Source organism: Lagopus leucura, unplaced genomic scaffold (assembly GCF_019238085.1).
Source record: "Lagopus leucura isolate 7727_CA_CO unplaced genomic scaffold, USGS_WTPT01 Super-Scaffold_100053, whole genome shotgun sequence".
NCBI lineage: Eukaryota > Metazoa > Chordata > Aves > Galliformes > Phasianidae > Lagopus > Lagopus leucura.
The window spans coordinates 1324658-1336152 of NW_024962299.1; the positions used below are offsets into that span (position 1 = coordinate 1324658).

The following is an 11495-nucleotide window of genomic DNA, read 5'->3' on the forward strand; positions in this document are numbered from 1 at the left end:
CCCAGAAATGAGGGCAGTGAGGTGATTTCAAGCCCCCCCCAAGTTCCATCTCACTGTTCTCTGACATACAGAGTGAGAAACACCACGCTGCTCCCAAACCCCATCCCCTCCACCCCCAGGAAAATGCATCGATGGGGGCCAGGGCTCCGCACCCCCCCACCCCACCGCTCCCCCAGCACCACCTCGCTGCCCCCCACCCCCCGGCCTCATCCCTTACCCTGGCGCAGAGCGGGGCGAGCAGGCAGGCAAGCAGCAGCGGGGGCCCCATGGCGCAGCCCCGGCCCGGAGCGACAATAACGGCAGGGACGGCTGAGTGACAGCACATGTGCTGAAGGGGCCGGGCCCCCCCGGCCGGCCGGCAGCTGCCCCGGCTCCCCCCCCCCCGCTCCTCCCGCCCGCACCGCGGGGCCCGACGTGGCGGACGGCTGCGGGGGGAGCGGGGAGGTCGGGGCCGGCCTTTGGGAGGGGGTCCCGAGATGCAGGGGGCGATGGGAGGGGTGTGGGGTACGGGATCCCCCCCGCGCTCAGGAGAGGAATGCGGCAGCTGTCTCCGGGTGCGCCCCGGGGATGCCGCGACGGGGCGGGCGGGCAGAGCGCCGCTGTTCCCCTCGCTCTGCACCGGGCCCGGCCTCCCCCCGCCTCCGCCTCCCGGAACGGCCCCGCCCGCCCCGCGGCCGCGTTGCCGGGACAGGTGCGGGGCCATCTGTGCTGACGGCAGGCGCTGGGCGGGGGGCCAGGGCGGGTGGGAGGGGGGCGGTGCGGCCTTCCCGGCCCTGACAGCATCGGTCCCATCTCCATCATCATCATCATCCCATCCCATCCCATCCCATCCCATTTCCAAAAGCCCTATTGACATTATCAGCCCCATCTCGCCCCCGTCAATTCCATCGCTATCAGCCCCATCCCCATCAACTCCGTCCCCTCTCAGCCCCATCCCATGAGCCTCGTCCCCATCAGTCATGCCTCCATCGTTCCCACCTCAACCCCAACAGCCCAATCCCTGCTATCACCCACATCCCATCTTCATCATCCCCATCATCCTCATTCCTAACCCTGTTGAACATCCGTTGCCACAGACATCCCAATCCTATTCTCATTCTCATCAACTCATCCCATCTCCAACAGCATCGTCCTTGCCCTCATCACCCCCCATCCCATCCCATCCCATCCCATCCCATCCCATCCCATCCCATCCCATCCCATCCCATCCCATCCCATCCCATCCCCATCCCCATCCCCATCCCCATCCCATCCCATTCCCATCCCATCCCATCCCCACAGCTCGGCGAGGTGGTGGCACCAGGTGGCAGCATCGCTCCGGCCACCGCTGTCCCCGCACCCGGGGGGAGGCACAGCGGGAGCGGCAGGAGCGGCCCGAGGGGGGACGGGCTGCAGCCGATGCCACCTCCCCAGGGCTGGGCAGGGGCCGTGTCCCCTGTCCTTTGTCCCTGGCAGGTGAAGGTGCGGCGTTTTGGTGACATGGAGTGGCAGTTCCACGTCCCCGTCTGGAATTCTCCCTTTTGGGAGTGCCCTAACCACACTCAAACCCCCCTTCCCCTGTCCCCTCTCTTCCCACAACACAGGGCATCTACTGCAAAGCTCTGTGGGATGGAGGTTAGGAAATGGGGCACGGAGGCAGGGGACAGGGGACAGTGCAAAGAACATAGGACATAGGACAGAGGAGGTGAGACACGGCACATGGAAGGACATCAGACATAGGACATGGGTTGGGGACATGCAAGAGGGGACGTGGGACGAAGGCTGCCCTGCTCCCATCCACTGAAGCCTGGAGGTAGCAGGGCTGGGGGTGGCCGAGGGGACACGGTGGCACTCACTGGCCTGTCCCCATCTGTCCGTCTGCTCTCACCCACCCACCCTCCTGCTGCCACCCCACACAGCCCTGCAGCCCCCCGTGAAGGAGATGGATGGCTTCACAGCCCGTGGCCACCACACGTAATGGAACGGTTGTGCACACATGATGGGAGCATCCACGTGGACGTGGCTGGCTGGGAGACTTGGGGGGGGCAGGGGGGTGGCATGCAGCCCCACCCCCCCCAATGTGGGGGGAGCAGAGCACCTGGCTTTGGGACACACATCCCCACACTGCTGCTCAGCTCCACGCACCAAACTCTGCCTTGCTCAGTGGGCACGGAGGCGGCGTGACCTCACATCGCCAACCCCGTCCTTAGGGGACACGAAGACACCCCCGGGCCGTGTGAGCCCCTCACTGCAGGGTGACAACCAGGTGTTCTGCACTATTTGCTACCTGTGATCATCCATCAGAGCCATCGATCGCGCTCCCGTGGAGTTTTATTAATGATCTTGTCACGGCGCCGGCGCTGGGTGCCGGGCTTGTCGGGAATGATGGATCGTGAAGAGCCCTCGCTGCGATTTATTCTCCGGTGACCTTGTCTCTCCCCATTGTTGCTTGCTTAAGAGTTATGAATGTGAGACATGATAATTTGATATTGATCTATTTGGTGAGTTACAAAATTTACTGCGTTGCTGATGGCGTAACACAAAGGATCGGAGCGGGGCCGAGCAGGAGCGGGGCTGGGAGCCCTCCTGTGCTGGGGTGAGCTGGGCACAGTGCTCTGTGCCACCATTACCTTCCCTTGCGGTTGCTGTGTGTTCACCCAGCTCGTTTTTGGGGGCTTTGTTCCACGCTGAGGAGCGGGGAGCCCTCGGGGCAGAGGATGGGACTCCCAGGCTGCGCACTACGCCGGGTAGAAGCGCTGCAGGAGCTCCTTCTTGTTGACTTTCCCCATCTGGTTGCGTGGGATCTCCTCCACCACTATCAGCTCAGTGGGGATGGTGTAGGGGGCCATGGTGTCCCTGCAATGTGAGCACACGCTGTTAGAGCCCAGCCGAAGCCCCTCACCACTGAGATGCCCACCTCTGGGGGCTGCTTCTGTGTGTGCCCCCACTGCGTGTCCCCAAGGATGCTGACAGCTGTCCTGCTGTGCACGGCAGCGGTGTGGCACGATGTCCCCGTGCCCTTTGCAGGACACAGCAGGGAAGCTCTGCCTTTTGTGCTGTGTGTCACCAGCTGGTGCCGTGCCCAGCCACTCAGTAGGGTGCTGGCACTGATGGTGACACGAGGTGCCAAGTGTGCCCGTCGGCGTGGCCCCGCTGCCATATGTGTCATGAGAGCCACAGAATGAATCACGCTGAAGAGGGACATGTGTCTCCTGCCAGGGAGCGAGAGAAGGGCCGAGCAGATGGAAGTGACGTGAGAAATAATGTGGAGAGACAGGGCGAGGGAGAGCAGTGCCCACAGCCATCTCCTCCCCAGCATCAATGGGACACCAGGACAACAGGTGGCACAGGGGGGACCTGGCAAAGCCCCAGCGGCACAGCGAGGGTTTGGGCTCTTTGTTTGGCCCCCGCTGTGATTGCCCCAACCCTGGTGGCTGCAGCCATGCCGGCAGCTCATCAGTGCTGCTGCCTGGAAGCAGTGAGTGCGGGGTGCTGCAGCCCTCACCTGGCCCACTCCTTCAGCTCCTTCACCGACAGCATCTCCCCTCTGCGCAGCTGCACCACGGCGCTGACCCGCTGCCCCCACACCATGTCTGGGGGTCCGATGACGGCCACGTCTGCAGACAGAGCAAAGGATGAGGGCTGAGGGGCTGGGGGCTCATTCCAAAGGCTGATGGAGCTGCTCTGAGCCCGGGGCCGGGCTCCGGGCTGCAGGCATCGGCCCCAGCGCCGCCCCGTGGCCCCACACCTGCCTACCTGTGATGTGCGGGTGTGCGAGGAGCTGCCGCTCCACCTCCAGAGCGCTGATTTTGAAGCCCCCGTTCTTGATGATGTCCACCGAGGTGCGGCCCTTGATCCAGTAAACACCGTCGTGGTAGGCTGCCGTGTCCCCTGGAACACAAAGCGGGATCTCTGAGAGCCCCCCACGCCATCCCACACAGCTTCCCCGGGGAGCCCACGGATGGGTGCCAGCCTTCTGGCGGGTGCCGGGGCTGCCGGCAGTGAGCAATCAGATGGGGGGGGGGCAACGTCAGGAAGATGAGTGCCCCACTGGAGGCTCCATCCCCCCCTGGGGTGGGCGTTGGGGGGGCGGGTGTGTGCTGGTAATTCCTGCTGGCGCGGGGGAGGGGGCTGCGGGAAGATTGAGGAGGGGTCACGGCAGCGCAGCCCGGCTAAATGCTTAACAAGCTGTTGCGCTTTGATAGCTACTTAAGATGATTACTCACATCCTGCTAATAGCGCCTCCGCCAAGCGGTGGGTGAGGAGGAGGGGGCTGTGCCTTCAGATGGCAGCACGGGCCGGGGGGGGGGCTCTCAGTGCTGCCCCCGTCCTCATCCTCATGGCACATCTCTGCCTTTGTGTCTCCCTGCTGCCCAAGGCAGCTCCCAGCATCCCTGTGCCCTCTCCCGGGAGACGGCAGAGGTGACAGGTGAGGTTTGGAGCACTGTGAGATGACACCAGCTCCCGAGCCGTGCTCTGCTGCCCATGCATTCCCAGCACAGGAGCAGGAGGTGCACACGGATGTCACCCTGTTCCTGCACCAGCAGCTCTGGCTGTGGCACAGCTGCTCCCTGCCACCTCTCTGTGCGGCACCGTGAGCTCCTCGGGGCACAGCCATCGATTACAGCCACACGGGGATGGAGAAACGGGTTGGTGAATCTGCATCCTGTGATCCCACACCTCGCTCCTCCCGTGGAACAAAGCCAGGAGGCAGCAGCAGCCTCAGGCACACGGCACAGCGCCGGGGCGCAGCTGATGCTGTGAGGCCGTGGGATTATTGTTTCCCTGGCAGAAGCCATCAGCACTGCCTTTGGATTTGTTTCGAGACGCTCAGCGGGCATCTGGTCGGCAAGGTGCTGGCGCTGTGCTTTGCTGTGTGCTCAGGAAGCTGAGCTGGGGGCAGGGGGCTTGGCGAGGCACGGGGGCACAGTGCTGAGCCCCAGGATGGGGCCAGGCATCTCCAAGTGCTGCCCACATGGAGAAGCTCCATGGAACACCTCCACCTCGCAGTGCTCAGCCCAGCGGGCACTGAAGGAAGGCGTGCAACCATGCAAGCTTTGTCTTTGGTTTTTGGGGTGAAAGTGCTTCTGTTTATAAGGGAAAAGCTGATTACAGAGAGTTGCTTGGATGTGACTGCTACAGTCACACGCACGCCTTGGAAACCCTACTGCAATGGAAACACTATTTCCAAATGCAAGGCCCAGAGATTTCTGCAATGTTTCAAGTTGCAAAGCGCTTGTTGCAAAGATGGAAGAGCCCTCGCGGCCTTTGGTTTGCAAAGCAGAGAGGTCTCCCAGCAGCAGTCCTAGGCTGAACAGAAGGCTGCATGGAGCAGCGCTGCAGAACAAATGCTGCCCAGTTCTTGTGCTAACAGCCCTGCACGATGGTCAGCGCATTGCTGGCAAACACTGCAGTGCTACAACATCAAAGGTGCCATCAGCAAACATTTGGGCAAACTGCTGACTGAGAGAATGCTTTGGCTGGAGAAATGAAATGCTGGAGGAGCTCTGAGACAGAAGAAATGCACAAAAGGAAGCCCTTCAGGTGAGCCCAGAGGAGCAGGGATTGGGTTGGGATGCAGAGCCAGGGCTGAGCTGGGAAAACCCAGGCACTGAAGTCAGATTTACAGAGCACAGCCAATGGAGAACCCGTTCCACGGCTCCATGATCTTTGAGGACCTCGGAGGGTCCGTCCTGTGACTCTATGATCTGGAAGGTCCTTCCAACCCAACCATCCCACAGCTCCACAACCTTCAAGGCCCCTTCCTCCCCCGCCATTCCACGGCTTTATGATTCTATGGCAATGCCACCCCTGCAGCCCATCCATCCCTCCCGGCGCAGCCCCAGGTTGCAATGCTCAGGGATCTCTTCCCACTGCTTGAAAGCAGCCGTGGGAGGAGATGGGGGCGGACAGGCAATCAGCAGGTGAGCACTGAAGGACTCCTGTGGGAATTAACCCAGCCCCCCCAGCAAAGTGCCCACCCCGAGGGACGGGGCTGTGTGATACGCGCGCTGCGGGCACACACACACCTTTCCCTCCCCCTGCACAATGCAAAGCGCATCGATAGATCCCCCATCTGCTCGCATACATCACACACTTCACTCCGGTTTATTAGCTGGAATAAATCATAAATATTTCATTATACATCAACGACGCTCGGCTGCGGGAAGGCGCAATCCATCACCTCGACACTCCTCGCGACCTGCCGCCACGCAATAAGCTTTCCAGTCTATTAAACAAGATTGATACAGTGTGCCGGGACGGACTGGGGGAATTTATTTATGGAGCAATGGGAGAGGGAGGCATGGAGCACACGGCGATGCGTGGACACGCCGGAGCTGCTCCCGTTACCTCCTTGGAGATGGCAAACTCCCCAGCTCTGGGGAGCAGCTCTGTGTGCATAAAGCTCTGACCCCGTGCTGCTCGCTGCAGTGGAGGTCACTGCGTGCTGTGCTGGGGTCCATTGGAGGCTCTGAACATGCACCTACCCAACAAAACACCGTGACTAAATAGCAGGAGCAACTACAGGTTGATTTATGGCATCGGGATGAATAATGCGTGTCACTGCTGACAGACATCTTGGCTACGAACAGGCTGCTCCAGAGGTTAGAGAACAAATTGTAGCTAATTAGCAGCAATTAGCACCTCTGAAATGTGGGATTTGGGCTCTGTGTGGAACAGGGCCTCATGCAGGTTAACTGCCCAGGGTGCAGGGGATTCTCTGCTCACCTCTCCTGTGCATTCAGCGTGCACAAAGGAGCCCCTCAGCATCCTCCCCTCCAAACGTGCAGGTGGAATGTCCCAAATGTGCAGAACTCCCAAATGATCAACAGCCACAGCTACACCAGTGCCAGGAGGAGAACAGAGATGGAAGAGCCCAGAATCCAAGCCGTGTGCCAAGAGTCAAGCTGGCTGCAGCATCTCCTCATGCAGGGGTGCTGGAGCGAGCTGCTGCTGGGACAGAACTGCTGACATGCAGCAGGGTGACGCAGGGCAGGACGGAGCTGAGGTCTGGCTGCCTTGCCCCACTCCTCCCCTGCTCCAGCACTGAGCTCAGGGCTCCCTCAGCTGCCAGCACACCGAGGGCAGTGGCTGGTTTGTGCTGCGAGCATTAATAACGCATCAGAGCTGCCGGAGGGGGAAAGAAAGCAGGGGAGGGGGAAGCTGGGACTTCTTTACGGAATGCATGCATATGGAGAACGCAGCAATTATTAATGAGGAAACCATCTCCCTCCCCAGCATCTCCCAGGGCTCCGGTTTGCTTGGGTGAAGTGCAAAAGCCCCTCCAAAGGGAGCGGGTTCTGCAGCCCAACCTGCAGCCCAGACCCCCTCCACAGGCAGAGCTTCACCCCCCAGGGCTCAGCGCTCTGCTCCCTGAGGTCAGGGTGAGGACTCCCCTATTTCCCAGATGAGGGTTTTGCCTTCACCCAGCCCAGCACTGGGGGGGTTTGCTGCTGCCTGCGCTGCCAACGGGATCAGGTATGGGGATGGTGGGAGTCTGCAGCAAAGACAGACGTCCTAAAGTGCCCCCATATGTGGGGCAGGGTGCTCACAACACTGGGGGATGATGGGTGGCTGTCACCCTTTGCAGACCATTGAGGCAGAGCTGGGCTGTGAGGCTGCTGCAGGTCGGTACCGGCACAAAACCTGGAGGAGATTTAATGGCTCACAAGAAAGGAAATAAATCCACTAGAGCAGAATTGCTGTTTGTTTGCGTACCTTGCCACGCTCACCAGCACGAGCAGCAGCAGCAGGTGGATGTGCAAGCACCATTTATTTACATAATAAAATTGCCAATGAGATTTGCAGCTCAGGGGCATCCTCACCTCCCTGTGCACGCGCCTGGCTCCCACCAGCACTGATGGCACACGGGCAGAGGATGGACCCCTGCCCACCCTGCCTGCCCACCCCAAGAGCTGTGAGCTCAGCAGTCGATTCCCCACTTCCAAACTCCTGCATGCAGCACTGGGAAAAGGAAAAACAAGGAAAAAAAAAGAAAACCCTGCTCAGCCTGGAATGAATTCGTGTCACGCTCCATGCAGGGATTGTCTGTTTGCATTCTGCGTGCGGCGGAGCTGTGTGGTGAGAAAGGGCAGAGCCCTGCAGAGATGAAAGGCTGCACAACCTCCCCTGGCATTTCCACCTGGAACAAAACTGCACCCAAGGGCATCTCCCAAAGTGCCGTGCTAGCAAGGCACCGCTCGCTGAGCACAGATGGAGCTGCTACCTGCAAGGAGAGAGCTGCAGATAAGAGAAACCTGATTGCTGGGTGGTGATCCTGAGCCCTGCTCCACGTGCTGCTCCCAGGGCACACCGGGGACCTGCTGCTGGCCTCGTCTTGCTGATACATCAGTGATCCCTCCCCTGCCCAGCTGCAGTCTTACAGCTTCTGGAGCTCGTTGCAGCAGAGCAAGATGCCAGGATGATGCTTGCTGACCCCACACTGTACCCACGTCTCCCCTCAGAGCTTGCTGGCTCTCTCAGCTCCATTACTGCCCTGCAGCCCACTCAATGCAAATCCCCTGCTGCGTCCTGCATCCCAACGCAGCCACATGTGCCATGCCCTGTGCCACCACAGTGAGACTTCGCTGTTATTTGGACCCAATGAAGGGTTTGTCCACACTGCCCAGCTGTGTTGGCTGGGCACGACACTGCCCCATTTTCTCAAGGAATCTCAGAATCACCGAATCATTCAGGTTGGAAAAGACTCCTACAGTTCCCAAGCCCAACCCCAACACATCCCACAGTGCCCATAACCACATCCCTCAGTGCTGCACCTCTGCAGCTGTGGGACACCCCCAGGGTTGGTGACCCCACCATTCACAGCACAGTGCTGTTGGGAGAATCCACGTTTCCTAATATCCATCCCACACCACGGCTTCGCACCCTGCTCTAAAGGCACTCCATTTCAACCAGAGAAAGCAGCAGATAAACCAGCCCAACCTTTCAACGCTCCCTTAAGCCAGCCAGGCAGGGCCTTGTAGGCTCATCATTAGCAGGAGCTCTTGGGTGACTGATAGGAGCAGGCTGGGCGGAGGGACCCCCCCACACACAGCCAGAGTTACTGCAGATGGGTTTGCCCAGAGGACAAGCCTGAAAAGAAAACGGGTAAGTAAAAATGAGAAACGCTTCTTTTTTTTTTTTTTTCTTTCCACATTAGCATTTAAATATTTATAGAAATCCCTGCAGACAACGAGATGAAAAAGAAAACTCGAAGAGTAATAAATAAGTGAACGCTGCAAGGTGCGGCAGCCCAGCAGAACACGGCTGCTGCTCAGCTGGGGAGCACTGCAGAGCGAGGTAACCATGCGTGCACGGCTGAAAATGGTGATTGTGCTCATAAAAACATCAGGCACAACCCCTCTGCTTTGGTTTCTGCCCCTCTGCACAACAGCTGAGGGATCAATTACTCCTGAGCTAAGGAATGCAACGCCTCTTCTCCGGGCGGCAACCCGTCCTGGCCCCTTGTGAGATGGATTATTAAATAAAGCAGAGATAACGAAGAAAGGATGTTGACTGGAGAGGCAGCAATGGGATATGCAGCAGGATATCTGCTTGAGTTGTTGGCTTAAAGATACCAAAGCCTACACTTCTGCTTATGGTGTAACACCATTGGTCGTAAGCCAGCCTTGAGCAGCGGCAGGATTCTTGGTGCAAGCAACCAGGTCTGGTGCCAGGAGGAGCACTGCTCATTTCTTCATGCATTCCATGCTCTCTCCTGCTACCACCGGTTGCCCTCCTAGCCCACAGGTGAGCCTGCAGCTCTCTTGTTTCATCAGGCTCACAGAGCTCTGCAATACAACCCGGCCAGAGCTGGGATGGGGCTCTGCGCATCCATCCCCACGATGGGAAGGGCAGACATCCCCAGTGGTCACAATGGAGCGAGCCCTTCTCCTCCAGGTGCTGCAACAGCAAAGCACAGAGCACACCTGGGAGGGAAAGGCTGAAAGCAGAGCCTGGGTTTGGGAGGTGTGGGCACCTGCTGTTCCCACTGCCCTGCACTTGACTGCTCCGACCCTCTGATGTTGGACCCTGGGCACTGGAGGTTCTCCAACACTCAATGGTTGGCATCCACAATGCTTGCTGCAACCTCGTGGAAGAGTAAACTGTGCCAAAAGCTGCTCTCATTTCCAGCTACAAAAACCCAAAGTCACTCCCTGGACCGCTGGAAACACTGCTTCCATGAGCAGACATGGAAACACAGGGGCTTCATCTCACTGTGCTCCAATGGCCATCGGGCTTCCAACCATCGGGCAAACCTGACTGTTGTCTCCTTATTGCTCCCAGAGAAAGAATAAACTTCTTTGTGCATAGAAACACCTCCTCAGTGAGGGCTGGCGGAGGTCTGGGCCCATGTTGCTGCTGTCCTGCACAGGGCTGCCCTGTGGGTGCCACTGCTCACGCCGGTCTGATTCTACCTGCAACACATCCTAATTAAGGAATCATTATTAAAAAACCAGAATTTGCATTCACTGAATGTGTGACTAGGAGAGACACTGCAAACAAACAGAAAACCTGCAGATTAGGATGCTAATGAAATGCATTTCTATTTATAATCTGCCTTGATCAAGCAAAAGTGTTTTCTGTTTCAGGTGTCAGTGCTACTCCCACAAATATAAGTAATTCCCTTGGCAGGGAAACACCTGCCTGCCTCCAGAGATGGGCATGGGCTGGGTAAGGTGCTGTGCTGGAGCCAAGGGAGGAGAGAAGGAAGAGAACAGAATGAGGAGAGAAAGAGAAAGATGAAGAGAAGAGGGGGAGGAGAAGAGGAAGAGGAGAGGAAGAGGAGAAGAACAGAAAGAGGAGAAGAGGAAGGGAAGAAAAAGAATAGAAGAGGAAGGGAAGAGAGTCCAGGAAGGGAAGAGGAAGAGAAGAAAGAGAACTTGACGATGTGAAAAACAGCGACGGCATTGTTTTCTTAAAGGCAGCTTGAAGAAAGCAAGTTAAAAGATGAGTCATCATTTTGAAACGTTTATCAAACAAGTTAAATAACTCTTTCTTTCTTAACGACTTATTAATCAAACTGCATTGATTCCTGAATCAGATTCCACCACCACCAAGCTCTCTGCCTTCTCCATCCCGATGCACGCATTAACAGAGTTTTATTCTGACAGATACAATATAGCAATCAATAAAATCTTATTATATGGAGCTGAGATACGTGGATTTGTTGCAGGATTTATGCATTACTTCCAGGCCCGGTGCTATTTCATGTCTCAGCCTTAACCTGTAATTGAAAATGAATCTCTCTGAATGCACCAGATTCTGATTTTCTGGAAGTATGGCAAACATGAATGGAAGCACCTTCCTGGGGGGCTCAATGCTTTCCTTGGGGGCTCAGCACCTTCCTGGGGGCTCAATGCTTTCCTTGGGGGCTCAGCACCTTCCTGGGGGTCTCAATGCTTTCCTTGGGGGCTCAGCACCTTCCTGAGGGGCTCAGCACCTTCCTGGGGGTCTCAATGCTTTCCCTGGGGGCTCAGCACCTTCCTGGGGGCTCAGTGCTTTCCTTGGGGGCT

General features: G+C 57.9%; 2 protein-coding genes across 4 annotated transcripts in view; both read right to left on the reverse strand.

Moving 5' to 3' along the window:
* CDH15 (cadherin 15) overlaps positions 1-306 on the reverse strand; it is a 4331-nt gene extending 4025 nt beyond the window's left edge. The window contains exon 1 of the mRNA XM_042885907.1: positions 218-306. Coding sequence (XP_042741841.1) covers positions 218-268 — 51 coding nt within the window. The 5' untranslated portion in view covers positions 269-306. The remainder of the gene's footprint in view (positions 1-217) is intronic.
* Positions 307-1369: 1063 nt separating this feature from the next.
* ACSF3 (acyl-CoA synthetase family member 3) overlaps positions 1370-11495 on the reverse strand; it is a 41714-nt gene continuing 31588 nt past the window's right edge. The window contains exons 8-11 of one of the 3 annotated variants that reach the window (XR_006181451.1): positions 3736-3870; positions 3485-3596; positions 2610-2835; positions 1370-2431 (exon numbers count right to left, since the gene is read on the reverse strand). Coding sequence is in view for 2 of the 3 variants with exons in the window: in XM_042885872.1 (XP_042741806.1) it covers positions 2718-2835; positions 3485-3596; positions 3736-3870 (365 nt within the window). In the remaining variant the exon portion in view is untranslated. Of the gene's footprint in view, positions 2432-2458; positions 2836-3484; positions 3597-3735; positions 3871-11495 lie in introns of those variants that run through there. The other 2 variants (XM_042885872.1, XM_042885871.1) reach the window with 2 other exon arrangements.